At 36.4% G+C, this 20,969-nt stretch overlaps 2 protein-coding genes and 1 long non-coding RNA gene across 4 annotated transcripts; all 3 read left to right on the top strand.

Annotated features, from left to right (window-relative positions):
* Positions 1-227: 227 nt before the first annotated feature.
* Positions 228-909, top strand: LOC118483804. Its single transcript, XR_004871670.1, has 3 exons — positions 228-644; positions 732-746; positions 830-909. It is a non-coding gene; the product is annotated as an uncharacterized LOC118483804 (long non-coding RNA).
* A 167-nt stretch (positions 910-1,076) lies between these two features.
* LOC110892110 (ras-related protein RABD1-like) lies at positions 1,077-1,910 on the top strand. The gene is made up of 4 exons (XM_022139440.2): positions 1,077-1,096; positions 1,186-1,258; positions 1,644-1,691; positions 1,785-1,910. The coding sequence occupies exons 1-4, from the start codon at positions 1,083-1,085 to the stop codon at positions 1,908-1,910; spliced, it is 261 nt and encodes an 86-aa protein (XP_021995132.1). The 5' UTR covers positions 1,077-1,082.
* Positions 1,911-8,016: 6,106 nt separating this feature from the next.
* On the top strand, positions 8,017-9,930 carry LOC110890500 (protein LURP-one-related 7). 2 transcript variants are annotated; one of them, XM_022138118.2, is made up of 3 exons: positions 8,017-8,331; positions 8,408-8,623; positions 9,631-9,930. In XM_022138118.2, the coding sequence occupies exons 1-3, from the start codon at positions 8,122-8,124 to the stop codon at positions 9,775-9,777; spliced, it is 573 nt and encodes a 190-aa protein (XP_021993810.1). In that variant the 5' UTR covers positions 8,017-8,121; the 3' UTR covers positions 9,778-9,930. The 2 variants fall into 2 exon arrangements, with proteins under 2 accessions (XP_021993810.1, XP_021993811.1); XM_022138119.2 differs by having other exon boundaries at positions 8,023-8,331; positions 8,408-8,620.
* The last annotated feature ends 11,039 nt before the right edge of the window (positions 9,931-20,969 follow it).

Below are 20,969 nucleotides of genomic sequence, written 5' to 3'. Positions count from 1 at the left end.
CTATCTATACTACTTTATAATACATATTAGAAGGACTTCTTAAAGTCCAAAAAAATTTCCTTAAAACACCCCTAAAGCATAATGTACAAGTCTTTTAAGCACCATAAAACATCACTTTCCACTTATACCCTTTGACACTTTTAAAGCATGGTGTACAAGTCTTATAAAGCACACCAACCTTTAAATCTAATTTTGAGCGGCCATTTTTATTCAAAATTTGAATGCCCGCTCATTCCCACTTCCCCATAGATCCTGTCTTTTCATTTCACATTTCACAAAGCACAAACCGTCCTCTGCTTTCTTTCCGATTTAGGGTTTCTTACTCATCCCTGTCTTTCTTTCTCTCTCTCTCTCTACAAACCCATTTGTGAAAGCGAAAAGTAGTGATTGTTGGTAGATGGAGTTCTGATTTTTATCCCCAGCCGACCTCTCTTTCCCCTCAAATCGCACAACCCTGAGACGATCGACCATCACTACTGTTGCGTTTGAGAAGACCACTGCCGCCGCCGGATGTACAGGTCGCCACCGCTAGCCTGATGTCGTTTATTTCAGAAGATAGGGGTTGTATTCTTATTTTGTCGTTGTGATTCTACCATCATTTACCTTTAACAAGGTGCAGACACTAAAAATCGGAGTCTCTGTAGGTAATATATCATTTCTACTATCCTTTTCATTAATTTCATAGTCCTTTTTGTGATTTATTTCAATATCGGCTGCATACTCGATTTCAGGTAGGCTAGGGTTTGGTAAGTGGAGATTCGAGTAGATGGAATTTGAGAAAGGTTTGATTTTAGAACACTATTTTGAGTTTTGTTTCTTGTTGTTTTAGGTATCATATGTTTTTTGAAGGCGAGAAGTTATACTGTGATATTCAAGGCCTCTCATGTTCTTCAGGTCAGTGTTTATCAAAATCTGTGTTAGAAACCGGTGAGACAACCTATGTAGATAAGGTGTTTGATGAAATGTTTAAGTGAGTTTGTTTGGCTGATTATTGTTTTTTGTTTTGGTTTTTGGCCAGATCTGTGATTCCAAGTTGAAGTTTTTGGAAATTGGGAAACCAATCATCCACCAACGCCGTCACAATGAGCAACGAATAGTCGGTTCCTCTTTCTTTCTTTCTTTCTCCGGCTTACCATTTCCGATTTCTTATTCTTATTCACTCAACTCTAATTTCCTCTTTTGCAGCGATTATCTCTTCAAACTTTTACTCATCGGAGACTCCTCCGTCGGAAAATCATGCCTTCTTCTCCGATTTGCTGTAATTATTCATACTTCATTAATCATTATCTCTCGATGTTTGTTTCTAAATTTTAAGGGTTTATTTTATTTTCTGTGCATATTCATGTTTTCAACTTCAACTTCTGTATAGTTTTTGCTTTCATTTTTACCAGCCGAAGTAGTGATTATTATTATTAATTTTTTTTTTTGCTTTGGATTAAATTTCTAAGTATACAGCATATTCATTCTACTGATTTTATTTAACTAGGATGTTATTATATTTTAAAGGTTAATTTAATAGATTGGGTATGATAGAGGGTGTTTAAAATTATATAAATTTATCATAATTAGGGTTTATTTGATTTGTATCTGACTGCATTTTTTTCTTGAGGATCTTACCTTATGTTTTATTTTTTAACTTTCAGGATGATTCTTATGTGGATAGTTACATAAGCACAATTGGAGTTGACTTTGTGAGTTTTTTCTTTCTTGTATATGTGGCTGTGTTAGTTATATTGGGGCTTGTTGTAGTTTAGGTCTTGCTAATGTGTATTATGATGATGCAGAAAATTAGGACTGTGGAGCAGGATAGGAAGACCATCAAGCTGCAGATAGTGAGTACACATAAAACTTTTTTATTTGATAGTTTATGCAGAAGATTAATTAGACTTGTTTTATCACTCTTGTGTTGATTCAAAATGTTTTTTTGATAAAAATGACTTTGCAGATTTCATTGTTGCTAAAAGCCACTTTGTGTTTAACTGAGGTGTGTAGCCTCGCTTCGGCTAGGCGTGCGCCCTTTGACTACTATGACTAGAGTTGTTTGAATGGATGGAAAAACTTTTATATCTATGATGGCTCTTCAACAGGGCAAGCCCCTGGGGAAGACAGTGAAGTCATTTTATAGTGAGTAATTGTTGCCTCTTTAAAATTTACCAAAACTTTTGAATTTTTTTGTTGCATGCTGACTTGAAAGAAATTGTGTTGTTGATGAATGAAACAGCCCTCAAGCCATCTTTAATGATCCATTCAGAATGGGCAACAATATTCTGGTACATTTTCAAGAATCTTGAATCATAGTTTTGGGATTATATATACATATATATATACTTATTTAGTATCTTGCTTAAAGATTGAAACCTTATATGTTTGTGTGTTTAGGTGATGTGTGATGCTTACACACCAGCGAGTGAGCCGATCCCGAATAACAAGAGGGACAACGGTTTCAGCTAGGAACAATCAGGCATTAGGTTTACCTGTGGTTTCTTCAGTCAGTGTGGCAAAAAAGACGCTCATTAGCATCCTTGGTTTTAATTTGGGTATGACATTCATCCTTTACACCAATTTTGTAGTGTGTTTATATATATTTGGTTGATTAATATGCATTTTTGAGATTCTGAATTTATTACGGATGTGTGAATTGAATTGGTATTGTTCAAATTTGTGTTTCTTAATTATTATGTCATAAGCCAAGATCTTGTTAAGTACTTTTGTAATCTAAGTGAAGAAATGGAGTTAAGCCGATGGGTGTGTATTTATGTTTCACTTATAGGTACTTCAGGTGCTTCTATTCGCCTGAGTAAATTGGTGTCAATGAATGGGGCTTCGGGTGCTTTTATTCGCCTCACAAACAGGTGAGTTTTTTGTTATTTTATTTTGGCATTAATTTATTAATTAATTCGTCATAAATAGCTCTGTTAATATTCAAATATTTGCACTTTATATTTGCTTTTGCTTTTATTGGAGTTTTATTATCAACGTTGGTAACATTTGAAGCAAGGTTTAAAAAAACGGAAACGAGTTTCGAGGCATTTTCCCTTCGCCTCACGAGGCGTAAGTATCGAGGCGGAACGAGGCGTAAGGCCGAGGCGGTATTAATAAATAAATATTAAAATTATATATATCATAAAATAATAAATACTAAACATCAAAAAAAGATTTTTCTCATCAAATTTCATCAAATTCAGTAGTTAAAAACATAAAAAAGATTCAAATTTCATCAAATACTTGACATAAAAAAGCTATTTAAGAAACGCGCACATAGAGAAAAAAAATATAAAAAATATGTTATGCTTTGAAAATAAATAAGATTCCACATATAAAATTAAAAAAACTATTATATATGCCATTTAAGATCATGGAGCTAATAGTTAGTAGCAAAAGTTTAGGACTTATATGTTGTAAGTTTTGGGTGTGTGAATAAAAGTCTCAAAAGTTGGTAAATACTGTCCCACATTGGTGTGGGGACAAAGTGAGTGGTTGTTTATAGGGTAAAGACTTTGCTACTCTATTGTAGCTTTATGACATGTTTTACCACAAGTCCTACCCGCGCGCAGGGGGGGTGCAAAAATGAGTTTCTGAGATGGAATTTGGTTGAACTCATGCGTGCCCACACCTGCGGACACGAATGCAGCTCCGAAAAAATACACCCTAATCCATCATCAATCCAAGGTACTATCTGAATTGTAGTTAACGCATCCGTTCTTTATCTTCTTATTTTGAAGCACACTTGGTTTCTGGGCATAACTTGACTTACATACATGCATTTATTTATTCATTCATTCATTAACATGATAATAATTGGACCACACTGCTATTTTGTTATCTGAATTGTAGTTAACGCATCCGTTCTTTATCTTCTTATTTTGAAGCACACTTGGTTTCTGGGCATAACTTGACTTACATACATGCATTTATTTATTCATTCATTCATTAACATGATAATAATTGGACCACACTGCTATTTTGTTATTTTTGGAAAAGCAGTTGAGTTTTTTGATTAAATTCACTAGCGTTGACAATTTGGTCAACAATTAACAAGTCAATGGGCACCTATTAAGAGTGGGTCGAGGGTCAATTGGTTCATCATTACAAGCATTACCAATGAAATAAATCAATAATAACTAAAAACTTTTTTTACCTAACGTGGTGAGGTGGGTACTAAAATGAAATAATAATCTTGTGTCTTTTTATGGGGAATGCTACTGTGGACGGCAATGAAGATTAGAATTGAAACTGGCAATGTCTATGCTGAGGTTCTATAAAAGTGAGTTTCCAGCTTTATTGACTCGGTTGAGATTTATAAGTTTCGACATTAAACACAGTTATATGTTTTAGTTCTTCAATATATGCGTCAATTGGAATTTTCTTTTGTCGCCACCAATGCTAAAAAGTTGTGGATACATTCCTACTTGCAGCGAGTACTCCATGATTGCTTACAAGAAGTATGGTTTGGTTTAATCTCGATCGTGGCGGATTTGTCGCTACTATCCTTTAGGTAGTTGTGTACAGATCTTTTAGCCTAGGGTACTACTTACACACCACGTGACTCACCTGAATTTTGTCTTTGGGAAGGGAAATGAACAGAAACTCTATTTTTAGAAGTTTAAAGATGGTGAAAAATATGTGTAGTTTGGTAATTCTGGAGATGTTTTAGTGGAGGAAAAAGTTGGGCGCTTGTAAAGGTCAATGGAAGTCAAACAAGGTTGGGAATTTTGGGCTATAATGGTTATAGACGAGATGGTAATGATTGGCCTAATACTTTTGGGTGGGCTTAATTGATATGGGCTAGAGATGAAGCTTTGAAGTTGGTGGTTAGGACTGGGTCAATTCAGGTTATGTTAGACATTAGCTTATAAGGAAACATGTAAAATTGGTCAAAAGTTGCCCACATTGTATTGTTAAAAATTGATACAGAATAATATTTCTGATCAATGCTATCGTTTTTCCATCTATGATTTGATGTTATATTATTGTTGTTAATATAAATTTTTTGCTAAATCTTGATCTTGATTGGGCAGGTTATGAATCTATTGTTGATTCAGTAATGAATAGCAACAGTTGCTTTGATGTCAATTATGGTGTTGGGGAATCGCTATTCGATGTTTCAGGGCCTAATTAAAGTTGGAGGGTGAGTAGACTCGATGGTTTTCATGGACATAGTTTAGCTAAAAGAGCCGTGTTGGTGTTAATTACTTGGGTATTTTTTATTCCAAAATTTAAGGTTCATAATTAAATGGCATTTTAAATATAATCGCTTCAATGTATTATTATGGACTTGAAAAGGGATGTAAATGCAAATATGCAATTATTATGTTTAGATTTGAAATCTGATTTTGCTGTATAATCTTTTGAGCCATCTTGACATAGCCAAAGCTTAGAAAATATTGTAATCAAAGCATTTCAAACAGCTCGTGATAAAGCAAGCTAGATATTTTTACCATTATTGAAAAAATCATGTTAATTGTAAAAGTTTGTAACCCGGAATCACTAAATTCCATATAAAATATAGGTTAACTCTAAAATATATCTCCATCGGTCATTTACTCAAAGCGAATGAGTGCAAAATAGATTCGTTTTTTTTTTGCATATGCATTCCAACTTGACAAAGTCTTCATTTTCATCCTAACAAAATAGTAAAAACCTACCAGTGATACACCACACAATCCAACATTTTCAGCCCATGTGTTACATCGTTCGTCTAAGGTTCATATCATATCATAGACTCCTCGATGCTACAGATGAGAAACAAACATACATAGTACACAATATATCAAAAGAGTATTTATAAACTAACAGCAAATCAGAAACGGATAGTAGGGGCGGATATAGCTTGAGACAAGGGGTAGCCCCTGCTACCCCTTGACGCTTTGACAGTAGTGTAACTTTTGTAAAAAATGAAGTTTTTTCGATTTCGCTGACCCTATGGAAAATAAAATTTAGAAATGTTGTCCCTCAACGATTTTTTCTAGATCCGTCACTGTGGGTAGTAAAGTGTCACCGCCGCCGCATCGCACGGGTTTCTACTAGTATATATATATATATAGTAGGAGTTAGGTGGAAAGTCTATTTTCCTAGAAAGTCTAGGAAGGAATAAGAATTGGACATGTGTCATTGAGGGATTTTAAGTAGAATGGCTATCATATAATTTCACATTTTAATTTTATTTTTGGAATGTATCTTCATTAACTAAAATTCCATGATTTTCGGAATTTTTTTATTTTCGAATTCAAATCTGGAAGTCAATGTGTTCATTAACTAAAATTCCATGTCACATTACATCGCATATTCCATTGTTCAGAAGATTACAGAATTTATCAGCATGTTCTTGGTGCTGTGTTTTAACAGTTTACAGGGCTAAAGTCAATTTTTTTATAGATCCCACAATATAAAGATGGTAAAACACAGGGTATGAATCTGATTGGTGTTAAAACACAACTGTATGAATCTGAATGCTAAAACACAACTGTATGAATCTGATTGCTGTTAAAACACAACTGTATGAATCTGATTGCTAAAACACAAGTGTATGAATCTGCTTGCTGTTAAAGCACAACTGTATAAATCTGTTTGCTGTTAAAACACAACTGTATGAATCTGAATGTTAAAACACAACTGTATGAATCTGCTTGCTGTTAAAACACATCTGTATGAATCTAGATGCTAAAACACAACTGTATGAATCTGAATGATAAAACACAACAGTATGAATCTGCTTGCTGTTAAAACACATCTGTATGAATCTGCTTGCTGTTAAAACACAACTGTATGAATCTGTTTGCTGTTAAAACACATCTGTATGAATCTGAATGCTAAAACACAACAGTATGAATCTGATTGCTGTTAAAACACATCTGTATGAATCTGCTTGCTGTTAAAACACAACTGTATGAATCTGTTTGCTATTAAAACACATCTGTATGAATCTGAATGCTAAAACACAACTGTATGAATCTACTTGTTGTTAAAACACATCTGTATGAATCTGGATGCTAAACCACAACTGTATGAATCTGCTTGCTGCTAAAACACAACTGTATTAATTTGCTTGCTGTTAAAACACATCGTCAAGAAAATGGAGATGATAAGAACAATATTTGAATGGTGATGATGAACTCGGATATGGTGGAGATTGGAGAAGTGTTTTAATTTGATCTGGTGCTCTCCATCGTTTCTAAAGTTATCTTCTTCCATGATTGTAGTTATTTTTTGTAGGGATTGCGGTTTCCAAGATGAGTTTGGAGAGAGAGAGGGAAAATCGCTTGAATTTAGGAACTGGGCGGTTATCTAATAGATTTAAAACACGACCATTGACAAAATTGCCCCTACTCATTTAAAACAATCAATTAATTAAACTCAAATATTACAAGATTGCCATTGATTTAATCTCAATCCTTAAACACACCAATCGAATGGACCAGATCGCTTCCTAGACTTTCTAGGAAAAACACACTTTCCGTGCGAACCCTACTCTATATATATATATATATAAAAGCTAGGGTTCATTTGAGAACTACTTTTATTGCGAGAACCACCAGAACCAATGTGAACACAACAAAATAAACCCACCCCCACCACCAAAACCTAAAGACCCATCCCCACCCCACCACAACCCAAAAACCTAAACACCCCCACCCCCCCAACCAAACCCAAAACCTAACCCCCTACCTCCCACCCATCAAAAACCTAACCCCCCTCACCTACCCCACCCAAGCTAAACGCTAAAAATTAAACAATAAAGTTAAATCTCATAACTAAATGCTAAAAAAATATTATTTTTTATACTTTTATTAAAAATCACAAAAAAAAAATCGTCACTAAAAAATTGAACAACAGCACCGATGCACATGTGCATGCGCATTGTCAGCTTTTTTTTGTGATGAAATGTATTATTTTGTTATAAAAAAAATACTTTTGTGTGTATTTAATTTTATTTTAGGTATTTTTAGATGTGTTCACGTTTTGTGTGTATTTAATTTAATTTTAAGTACTTTTGGTTGTGTTCATGTTGGTTCAGGCGGAGCGTGGTTTCCAACAAATCATTAGTTTATGTTTGTGAAGGGAGAAGGAAATCTAAAATAAAATAGAATGCGTGTAATATGACTGAGTCTGAGATTGCAGATTATGGAGGGATCAGATGGGGTGCCGATAGATCTGTTTGTGTCGAAGACGAAGCTACACATCACCTCCAGTGCTTTCAATCTCAAATTCACAGATTCTTCTTCTAACTTGGTCTTCTCTGTTGACCGTCCTCCTCCTCGATCTGACCTTCGATTCAAGCGTCTCCTCTCTGATTCTTCTGGAAACCCCCTCATTTTCATTTCTCATAATCAGGTATAATTTCTCCTTCAACCCTACCCTAGCTAGCTTTCACTAGTAATAAAGAGTCTTTAGTATTATTATGATGCAGAAAGCAGCAAGCTGGGAGGGTTTTAGTGCTGAAGGGAACAACAACAACAACAACCATCCACTGTTGTTCAGAGTGGAGAGGACAACCAAAAGTTTTACCAGAGTGGAGTTTCAAGTTTTCCTAAATAATCAAAACTCTGATGATTTCAAGATGAGAGGTTCTCCCTTCTATAGATCCTGCACCATTTATAAAGGGGACTCCATAGTAGCACAGGTAGTAAGTACCCTTTTTATTAATCTATTTTATTTTATTTTATTTTATTTATTCACAAATGTTTCCATAACACTAATAGTCGGTCTGTGGTGTGGTACCGACTAGCGATTAATCGAGATTAATAGGGATTAAGATTTTTATTGGTAATTTTTAGTTACATGTATATGCATACACACATTAAACACGTAGTTTTTTTTTTTTTTAGATAGACTGTAGTTTTAATCCCTAATTGACCCATTTTTGTAAGTAATTGGCAATAACTTATAAGGTTTGGTTGAAATTTGGCCAGAATAGGACCGCCATTGATCGCCTAGTGATTGATCGGCCATAAGTCGGTGAACCTCTGATTAGCGATTAATCGGCGACTAATCGGAGACTAGTCGGGATTTTTACGACCATGACTACTACTGTTATCTGTGTAAATAGTTTCTTGTTAATGTTTGAACATCACCACAAGGTTGAGGTGGCAATGGGTTTATTTGGGTTTGATAGTCAGCCAAGGTCTATTCTTAATGCCTGCAATACAACCTGTTAATTTGTTTTATTTGATGATTTAGATGGTTATTGTTATTTTCATCACTATACCTTTCTGACTGGAAGCATAGTTGTCAATAGCGGCTATAGCGACCCTTATAGCGCGCTATGTAGCGAGGCGACCAAGTGTCGCTATCTGGGTCATAGCGACCAATAGCGTGAATAGCGGCAGTTAGGTTTTTTTTTTATGTAAATAGCAATTAGATATAGCTATAAAATAGCTGGATTTATAGGTTTTTGTTAAATATACATGTAAAATAGCATATATACCAAGGTATTTTGATATAATAGAAATATAAAAATTTTCAAAATTCTTTTTCTAGTGTATCGCTATTTATAAAATAGCGGTCGCTATTTGTCGCTATTTGCTATTAACAACTATGACTATGACTAGAAGGTCTTTGGCTTAAGAAGGATGTACATTACAAATACGTGATATTGTTATTAACATATAATAAATAATAATAATCATGCAGACTAGTCTTATGTACAAGCTTGGGATCCAGAAGGCCCTTGTGCCAAGAAACAGGTTTCGACTAACCATATTTCCTGGATATGCTGATCATGCGTTCATTGTTGCTTTGACAGTCATATTTTTCTATGGTCGAAAATTGTGGATATAAATTATGTTTCTTGTAGCAACAAACACCCTCGAGGTTTCACGTTATGTATGAGTCTTTATCTCTTTATGTCTCTTAGCCGAGGCAATGGCAAACCTGAACATATACTCAATTGTTTCTAATGACAATACCTTAGGGAGTACTCAACAAAGGTCATTTGAAAGCACTTATGGTATTCACTAACTGAAAAAATCTCATCACACAAGTTCACTTTCTGTATCTGAAATGTTTTTAAAAAATTACAAAATTAATAAACAGTGATATCGGATAACATTAAAGTTATAAACCTTAAAGGGGTGTCGCGATGGTAAGAGGCTGATTGTAAACTACGCTCTACCTAGTCCCACTAGTTATGATACTAAGACCACCCGTAATGGCTGCCCAAAGGGGCGTTTTTTGTGCTCAATCACGCCCAATCTCGCCGACCAGCCACTACGCATGGGCATGTTTGGCCTTTTTTTTGTTATGGTGTGTTATAAATCACGCTGGTGGGGGAATTTCTTGGCCAATCACATTTGAGCTTCCGTTTTTTGGCCAATAAGATTTTTTAAATGTTTTTTTTTATTTTATTTTATTACAAACATAATGCCCCCACAATCCCCACATCCCCACTACACCCGTTTTGTAAAAACGCCCAATAATGTCCCATTGCTGACTGGGCTGCCACATGGCGCAAAACGCCCTAGGGTGGACATTATTAACCCCAACGACTACGCATGGTCTAATGGGGTACGTGGGCAGTGAGGTTCCCCTAACAGGTTCTCGTGGTTACCAGAAAATAAAAAATTCCAATGGTTTGTGTTGGAATAGCAGCAATTTTTTTTCTGTACCCTTGCTTGCAGTACACAATTCCAATGGTATGTGTTGGAATAGGGGTCCAGTCTTATTGAACTGGATGATATGTCAATGACCAAGTAACAAAAACATGCACCTGTCTATATATTAGTGTTTGCAAAAGAACAGACAGCTACCAAAGGTGACAACAGGCCAAAAATGGGCCTTTTGGTACAACTCAAAACGGGTCAGCCTAAAAACATACTTTTTTTTTTTTCATAAAAGGCAAATTCATATCAATACTATAGTGGGTCAAAAACTAACTACAAAATATACATAACTTAGAGTTAAATGTCATTTTAGTCCCTGTGGTTCGGGTCATTTTGTTATTTTGCTAGTTTAATTCAAAGGTTTCATTTTTTGCCTGATGATCCAAAAAGACGGAAATCGATTATTTGTATCGATTTTTTAAGAACAAAATCGATAATCTCAAATATTGTCCATGAAAGACGGAAATCTCCTCCCTCCGCTGAATCTTAAGTTTGAAAAGATGGATCAACTGGATCTTTATCCAAGACTGTATGCTGAAGACTCTCAAGCATATTTGAAGTGGGACCACTTGAGATAATTTCATTCACAGACTCTGCTACTACCCCTCCATGGATTCAATCCAATATCTTGATTTATACAAAACAAAATCCCAATCATCATGGTTGAAACACTCCAACAGTATCAATACTAAACAGTAGAGTACACAACTTTGAGCCGTTACTAAGAGTAAATTGCCATTTTAGTCTCTGAGTTTTTGTCCAAATTGTCATTTTAGTCCAAATAGTTTTTTTTTCTCTTCTAGGTCCCTGACTTTTCCTTTTTTTGTCATTTTAATCACATTGCCTAACTTAGTCTAAAAACCAGGTTATAATCAGGGGTATTTTTGGCATTAAATTATTATGAGGTTTATAAATTATGTTGTAAACTACCTCTGGTTATCACTACACAACACTTATGTCAAAAATACCCCCGGTTATAACCAGATTTTTAGACTGAGTTAGGCAGTGTGATCAAAATGGCAAGAAAATGGAAAAGTCAGGGACCCAGAGGAGAAAAAAACTATTTGGACTAAAGTGACAATTTAGACCAAACCTCAGGGACTAAAATGGCAATTTACTCCGTTACTATTGAGCCAGTAAATATGGGTTATGATTTATACCTAACAGCCTCCTAAATAAGAAGATGAAAGGGAAACGGGTTGATGTTTATAAACTTACAGCCTCCTAAATAGCTTAACTAATTTTAAGAATAACATAGGTTTTGTAATCACAATATCAATACATGAACTATTTTGTAGAAAATTGGCAAAAAATAATCGTGGGCCAACCCTAAAAACAATTTGTTTGAACCTGAACCCGCTTTGACCCACCACCAAATAGAAATGAAATCACAAATTTATATTCAACACATTTGCCTTCTGCGGAATATATTAATATTAATAAATACGGTGTCAATTTTACATCAGTTTCACTAACACTGTGTTGGGATTGAACCCTATCAGAGGAACAGATAATTAAAGCCAAAACTGGATCAGGACAGTGGATCCAGAATAAGTAGATGATATGTATACAAGTCTCTCCCCTTGAAAGTGGTTTCAACATCTGCTGACCTCCTATCTACTGATTGTACAAATTGTTGACCTACAAACTGCTGATCAAGTAAAAGACTGATGATAGACTAAAGCTCTGCTGTTCAATCTACTGCCTTGAGTCAAGCTCTGCTGATCATGACAAGTACTGCTGGGTTCACATCAGTGGAAGGATGCAGCAGTAGTTTAAATGTCTTTATGTAATGAAATGTAATAACAGTAGTTAGCATAACAGAGGTTGTATAGATCAGAGGTTAGAGTTTGTTAGGAGGTTAGATGTCACTTTCATGGTGACGTCAGCTTAGATGCTTCAGTGGTTTGCTCGTGCCTATAAATAGAACAATGCTCTGTACTGTTCTATTAGCTCTTTCATTATCTTCTTCCTGCACGAACAAATACTGTGAGCTTAGGCTGAGGGGGAGTTTGTTGCATACTTGCAAATTGTAATCGTTGTTGAAATTAAATTCAATCATTCGGTTCAATGTTAAACTTGTATGTTAAAAGCAACTCTCCTGTTTGATTGTGAAAAGTTTGCTTCCATCTTAATTCCGCTTCACAACTCATTCATCTTCATATTAATTCAAACGTAAAACACAATCAAAACCAAACTCAGATCCTAACAATTGGTATCAGAGCTTGGACAGTCAAATTTGATTTAACAATCATTTTGACATAAATAGTTCAGCTCGCAATCGTTGATACTGATAGTTTGTTCGTTTTGTTGAAAAACAGAACAAGGTTTAATCACCATCAAAGTTGATTAATCAGTGCCTGTAAAACAACCAGGATGACGTCACAATCGCAAGATGATAAGAATAACATTGGCTCTCTTTTCAAACCACCCATGCTTAAACGTAATGAATACAACATCTGGGAGAGAAGGATGGGTCACATCCTTGCTCAACAGAATACTGGATGTTCGAGGTCTGTTGTTTTTGGTCCCCATGTTCCTATGGTGCCAAGTGCTGAGGATGCAAAGAAGTTCGTACCTAAACCAACTGAAAACTATAATGAAACTGACTTTCAAAAGTTCGAACTCGATGCCAAAGCATTTAGCATCATAGCATCTGCATTACCCAATAAAATCTATGCTGGGCTGTTACATTGTAACAGTGCCAAAGAATTATGGGATGCATTGAAGGAACAATTTGGGGGGACGGAAGAGGTTATTGAAAACAACAGGGAAATTCTGAATTAGCAGTATGAAACATTTTGTCACATCAAGGGTGAATCATTAACCCAACAGTTTGAACGTTTTAGCTGTCTCATTAGTGAACTAAGGCTTGTTAAAGATACATTTCCAAATGCAACTCAAAATAGCAGGTTTCTTAGATCACTACATGAAAAATGGGACACAATTGCTTTTGTCACTAGAAATTCAGCTGAGTTCAAAGATCTGACCCTGACCCAACTCCATGGTAGACTCCTGACCTATGAAAGGGAGTTAACCAGAAAAGGAAGTTGCAAGAGTCTGGTAAAGTTGCTGATGATTATTCATTTGGCAGCACAGCTCTTTTTGGTCAGGAAGAATCTGGTAGCAGTAGTAAGGATCAGAGTTATGATCATTTTATTGACATAACTGCTGGTGGAAATTTTAACAACTCTGATTCTCACTCTGCAAATTATGCTTTCACTGCAAACTGTGAAAACCAGATGTCAGATAACTTGTGCTTTGAACTCAATGATTTGCAACATTTTGATCCCACTGACTTAGAAGAGATGGACATTTTGCATCAATTGGCTTTGCTTAGTGTTAGAACAAACAAATTCTACAAAAGAACAGGGAGAAAATTCCCAGGGCTTCATGGGAATTTAAAAGTGGGGTTGGATAAGTCAAAAATTAAGTGCTACAAATGCAATAGGCTAGGTCATTTTGCTAGGGAATGCAGGAGTCAAACCACTGGTTCAATAATTACTCATCCCAGCTCAAACCCTAGACCACAACAACAAAGCACTGTGCACTATACCCAATATACTCCTGCAGCACATGTTAACACTGCTCACTATGCTGCAACCCCTGTGTCTGTGCATTATGCTCAAACCACTGTTCCACAAATTCAGTATGTTCAAGCCCCTTTTCGTCAGGCATAAGTGCAATCTGTTGCACCTCAACAAGCTGCTCCAACAGTGGTACAACCAGATCAGCAAAGCCTTTTCACTCAAGGCTTTGTTGATTGGAGCAGCATGCCTGATGAACTTGGTGATGAAAATTTTTGCTCTCTATGCTTCTAATGATACTTTTGATGATGAATTTTGTTTGATGGCTTTAGAGACAATACCAGAAGGGGTAGAAACTGAAGATGAACAACTAAGTGCTGAAACAGTGGATGAAGTTGCTGAAGCAGTGGTTACTGCAGTTGCTGGTGAAATACTGCTGGGAGAAAATTCAGAAACCCTGATTGAACCACTGTCAGACCCTTGGTCCAAAGAAAACAAAGAAAAAGAGGAAGAGAAGAAAGCAGGTGAGAAAGAAATTAGAGCTGATGAAGAAGGTGATCATCAATGTGATTGTGCCATGATGGCTGCTGCTAAGGTAACACTTCAAGTTCTTGAAAAACTGTGTTCAGATAAATGCATAATTGCATTTGCTAACATTAAAGAGGTAAATGAAAACCTTAGGGATAAGGTCTTATCTGATGAAGTCAAATTTAAAAAGTCATTAAAAGAACTTAAAAACAAATTGGCTGAAAAAGACAAGGAAATCAGCAGTCTCAAAGAAGAGCAAAGCATAACCAAGACTCAACTCCAAACTATGGTAGAAAAATACCAAGTTTGCAAAAAGGAGTTGGAATCCACCCAAATTACTTGTGAAAAATGGGTGGAATCTTGCAAAGGTTATGAGGTCATGCTTGAAAAACAGATTAAGAGCAATGTAAAATTTGGTGTTGGTTTTAGAAAACATGATGAAATTGAAAACAATGCTTCCAAAGAATCTGTTCAAACCATTGTTGAAGTTATTCCCATAAACAAGGATGGCCAAGAGGTTAAAATAACTGACAAACTTGGTAACAAAATTACTCTGGAAAGATCTGTGGGATCCTCAACTTTTGAGGAGATTGAGAAATATCAATTTAAACCCACATGGTCTGATGAGTGTGACATCCTGGAAAACTTCAAACCAATGGACTTCACAACCACTGATGGTGTAAAAGCTCCAAAAGCAAAGGTCATTCCTATCAAAGATATCCCAACAGTGGTTCAAAACTCTGTTGCTAAGGAATCTGAGAAAAGGAAGAAAAGAGAAAAAATTAAAAACCTGTTTTGTGATTTTTGTAAAAAGAGAAATCATCTAACAAAAGACTGTTTTCATCTAAAAGCATATGATCTAAACAAAACATGTGATATTGTAACTGCTGAAAGCTGCACCATTTGTGGTAAGAATAACCACAAAACTAAGGAATGTGTGTATCTCAAAAACTTTGATGAGAAAAAGAATGAATACACTGCAAAAACATCCTTAAGTTCATCAGCATCATCTGTGAAATTCACCAAGAAACAACCACTGTTTGTCCCTGTCCAAACAGCTATCATAAAACAGCTGAATCAAACATCTGTTCACAGAGATGTTCAACTGACTGATGCACCTCCTGCCAATCAATTCAAGAGAGGCAAAGGACAACCATCATACCAAAGGATCCCACATGTTTATGAGGCTTACAAAAAGCCCTCTAAACCAAGAGTGAACAGGCATCCTTTTGGTTATCAACAGGTGATTGGCCAAGACCCCCAACAGTGGTTAGAGAAAAACATTCTCAAAAATGTTCAAACCCCTGAGCTAACCACTGTCCATGCATCTGCCACCATCCCAGACACTGTTGAGACCCCATCTAAAGCCTTATTGGCTTTGGAGACCTTAATGAACTAATCCTTTTACTTCATGTGCAGGGAGCTTCTGCATGCTTAGATAGTCTTTGGTATGTAGATAGTGGAGGCTCCAGGCACATGACAGGATGTAAAGCCCTTCTTCAAGATTTCAAAACTCATGGAGGGGGTGATATATCCTTTGGTAATAATAGTAAAGGGAAAGTTCTAGGGTCTGGTACAGTGAAATCTGGCAATGTAAAATTTGAAAATGTCAATCTTATAGACAATCTAAAATTCAACCTCCTGAGTGTGTCACAAATGAGTGATAAGGGGTATGGATCATTCTTCACAAAGGAATGTTGTAGGATTGTTGGACCAGAGATGGTTGAAAAGATTGAAGCAATAATAAAAAATGGTAAACTAAACTTGTTGCTCAAAGAAGTGGCAATGTTTATGTTGTTGATATGTCAAAAGAGTGCCCCAGAACTGATGCCTGTCTATTCTCTGCTGCATCAAACAAGGAGACAGAATTATGGCACAGGAGATTGGGGCACACAAATCTTAAGACAATCACTGCCATTTCAAAACAGGGGCTGGTAAGGGGTTTACCTCAAAAACTGTTCACCTGTCCTGAGCATTGTGTTTCCTGTCTAAAAGGAAAACAACATAAAATCTCCTACAAATCCATTGATGAGTCCAAAACAACCAAATGTTTGCAAATGCTTCATATGGATTTGTTTGGCCCAGTTAAAGTCATGAGTCTGAAGAAAAAGAGATATTGTTTGGTTATTGTTGATGTCTTTTCTAGGTTTACATGGACTTACTATTTACACTCAAAAGATGAGACTGCAGGCATTCTGCAAGACTTTGTGAAACAGGTTGAAAAGCAGTTTGACCTTCCAGTAAAAATCTTCAGAAGTGACAATGGCACAGAGTTCAGGAACAAGGAGTTGGATGATTTCTGTGTGTCAAAAGGAATTGTGAGGCAATACAACATTCCAAGGACACCAGAACAAAATGGGGTTGTTGAAAGAAAGAACAAAACTTTGATAGAGGCTGCTAGAACCATGCTTGCAGATTCAGGTTTGCCATTAACTTTTTGGGCAGAGGCAGTAAACACTGCTTGCTATGTCCAAAACAGAGTTTTGATCAACCCCATGCATCAAAAGACTGCCTATGAACTGCTGTATAAAATAAAGTCATTAGTCTCATACTTCAAAGTTTTTGGCTGCCCATGCTTCATTTTAAACTTAAAAGATTCTATCTCAAAGTTTGCAGCCAAAATTGATTGTGGTTATCACCTGGGATACTCAACCACTGCTAAGGCCTATAAAGTGTTTAACACAAGGACCAAAACAGTGGAATAGACTTTGAATGTAAAGTTCAATGAACTTTCATCACTGAAAATCCCAGCAAATCCTGCAGATTTTTTTGATCTTGATAAATTCACTTTTGAAAATACTGCTGTCAAGACTAACAGTGCAGGTCCATCTGAGAATTCATCACCAGACTATGGGTATGAGATCATCATTCCTCAACAAAAGTCTGTCACAATGGGAAGAGCAGCAGGTGTTCAAAACAGTTGTCAAAGCTCAACCACTGCTACCTCAATAGTTGTTGACCAAAGTAGCCCATTAACCCCTGCTTCCACATCATCAAACACTGTTGATAAAAGTCCTCAAACAGTGGATCAAAGTTAGCATGTGTCCACACCTTTACCTCCTATTCCACCACCTTTTGAAGCCACTGCTGGATCATCAAAGTCACCAGCAGTGGCTAGCTCAGATGATTCACATCTACAGTCCTCACCACTTAATGCCATTGTTCCATACCAAGGAGAGTTGATCTCCTTGAAATCTCATCCACCAGACCAAATTATTGGCAACATCAATGAAGGGGTGCTCACAAGAAGTCAATCCCAAAACATTTGTCTTTTTGCTGGCTTTCTATCTCTCCATCAGTCAGTCAAGTACCAAGAGGCACTGAAAGACAATAGGTGGGTAGAAGCCATGCAAGAAGAGCTCCAACAGTTCAAAAGACAACAAGTATGGGAGCTTGTACCACTGCCAGAGAATGTAAGTCCTATTGGCACAAAGTGGGTCTTCAAAAACAAAACTGATGAAAGGGGCATTGTTATCAAGAATAAGGCCAGGCTTGTGGTTCAAGGTTACAGACAAGAAGAGGGCATTGACTATGATGAAACATTTGCCCCTGTAGCAAGACTTGAAGCTATCAGATTATTTCTGGCCTTTGCTGTCAACCACAACATCAAGGTGTATCAAATGGATATTAAATGTGCATTCCTCTATGGTAAGATTCAAGAAGAGGTTTATGTTTGTCAACCTCCAGGATTTGAGGATCCTTTTAATCCAGGTCATGTCTACAAGCTAAATAATAAAGCTTTGTATGGCTTGAAACAAGCACCAAGAGCCTGGTATGAAACTCTCTCCACCTTCCTACTCTCCATTGGTTTCACTAGAGGAAGAATTGATAAAACATTGTTTTTAAAATGGAGAGGGAAGGATTTGATGATTGTCCAAATTTATGTGGATGACATCATCTTTGGAAGCACATGTAACAAAATGTGTGAGGAGTTTAGGCAACTCATGACAGCTGAGTTTGAAATGAGTGCAATGGGTGAACTCCAATGTTTTCTTAGTCTCCAAGTAAAACAACTGCAAAATGGCACTTTTATCCATCAAGGCAAATATGCCAAAGAACTTTTAAAGAAATTTGATATGGATGATTGTAAGCCATGCAGTACACCCATTGCAACCAATAAATTAGTCATGTCTGATGAGAAGGATGATTTGGTTGATCAGACCTTATATAGAAGCATGATTGGGTCCTTATTGTACCTAACTGCATCTAGACCAGACATCATGTTTGCAACATGTGTTTATGCAAGATCCCAGTCAGCCCCTAGAAAGTTAAACCTTATTGCTGTAAAAAGGATATTCAGATACCTCAAAGGTGCTCCCACACTTGTTATCTGGTATCCAACTGATGGTAAAATTGAGCTTTCAGGTTTCTCAGATAGTGACTTTGCTGGATGTGACAAAACAAGGAAGTCCACTTCAGGAGGGTGCCAATTCCTAGGCAATTGCTTAGTGTCTTGGCAAAGCAAAAAGCAAGCAGCTGTTTCCACATCCACTGCTGAGGCAAAATATATAGCTGCTGCAAGCTGTACAGCCCAACTGCTCTGGCTTCAAAATCAGTTGTTGGATTTTGGTATCACTGCCTTGAAGACACCACTCATGTTGGACAGCCAGGCAGTAGAAAATATCATCAAAAATCCAGTTTCTCATTCAACCACCAAACACATTGACATCAGACATCACTTTGTGAGGGATTGCTATGAAAAAGGTTTGATTTCTCTGCATCATGTTCCAACTAAGGATCAGCTGGCAGATGTGCTGACCAAAGCCTTAGACACATCCACCTTTGAAAGCTTGATCTCTAGGATTGGCATGCTAAACATGGAATAACAGGCAAAATCCTGTTTTTCTATGAATAAAAGCATTAAAATGTTTTCAGAAAATCAAAAATCCATCCTTAAAAATAGCTAAAAATGAATTTTTCATTAAATCCTTAAAAGCCTGCCATAACCACTGATGAGTTCAAAAGTCTGATCTACTTCAAAAGTCTATCCACTGCTAAATGTCATTCCCTGCTCTCTTATTCCTTTGATAAGCACTGTTGTTCAAAATCAGTGTTGTATCCACTGATGTGCTATCCAATGATAGTAAAAACCATCCACTGTCCTCATTACCATTGCAACCACTGCCTTCATCAGTAGTTGTCATAAAAGTACTGTCCTTCGCTTCATCAGGGGATGGCACGTGGACAGTACATAGTGGTCAGACCTTTTGTAACCGCTGCCACGTCAGCATTCACTTTTTCCCATAAAACCCCCTTTCTAAACCCCAAACAGGGTTTTACTGTCGAATTGAATTCTTAAAAATTCTCTTCTCAAAGCAGTTTTCTTCACATTTCATCAAATTCCTTCACAAATCTCTTCGATCGTCTTCTCCAAAATGACTAAATCGAAGTCTGCCGCAAAATCCACCACAAAATCATCTTCAAAAGACGCCTCTCAAAAGGCTAAACCCACCAAAATTCCACACAAACCTTCTCACAATCTTTTGGGTCTTCTCACAAAACCGACACCACAGATGCTTTCGATTCCATCCTCGATATGATCACTGCTTCAAAGTACAAAAACTTTGTTAACAACAGATGCACCAATTTATTTGGCGACCCAAAGAGAGTTTTGAAAAAATGCAACTCTTGAAAAACAAGGTGAGACTATCACTACCATTAACTCTTCTCTAAAGGGCAAAGCTGTCAAAATCACACCACAATCCATCTCGGAAGTCTTTGAACTCAATGACCAGGAAGGTAAAAATTCTTTTCCCAAAAATGAGTTAAAAATTGACTTTATTTAAAGAGGGTATGCAGATACAATGATAAAGAGGGATACCTTACAAAAAGGTTACTTCCCTCCTGCAACAAGATTTTTATTCCATACCCTGCTAATGTGTGTTTCAAATAAAACAACTTCTTTTAATGAAATACCATTAAAAATTCAAAATCTGGGATATACTATTCTTCAAGATGAAGATTTCAATTATTCTCAGGAAATTTTTAATGATTTAGTTAAAAATGTTGAAAATAAGTCATTCTTGCTGTTTCCAAGATTTCTAAGTTATTATTTTGAAAAGAAATTTAGTAAGGATGATATTTCTGCAATAAACCAAGGTGAATCTTTTCAAATGCACAGCTTAACTGCTGAAACTTTTACAAGAATGTCAACACCTTGCAAAACACAAGCAGAGGTGCCTGAGCAGAATTTAACAGCAAACACTGCTCCTCAAGTATCTGCTGCTGAGCCCACTGCTCAAGGTGATCAAAGCAGCAGAACAACTGTTTTGAAACCCACACCTACAATTCCCAAAAAGCCAAAACAAAAGAAAAT

The sequence above is a fragment of the Helianthus annuus genome, chromosome 11, assembly GCF_002127325.2.
Source record: "Helianthus annuus cultivar XRQ/B chromosome 11, HanXRQr2.0-SUNRISE, whole genome shotgun sequence".
Lineage (NCBI taxonomy): Eukaryota > Viridiplantae > Streptophyta > Magnoliopsida > Asterales > Asteraceae > Helianthus > Helianthus annuus.
The sequence above is the reverse complement of the archived record's forward strand: the minus strand, read 5'-3'. Positions and strand labels throughout refer to the sequence as shown.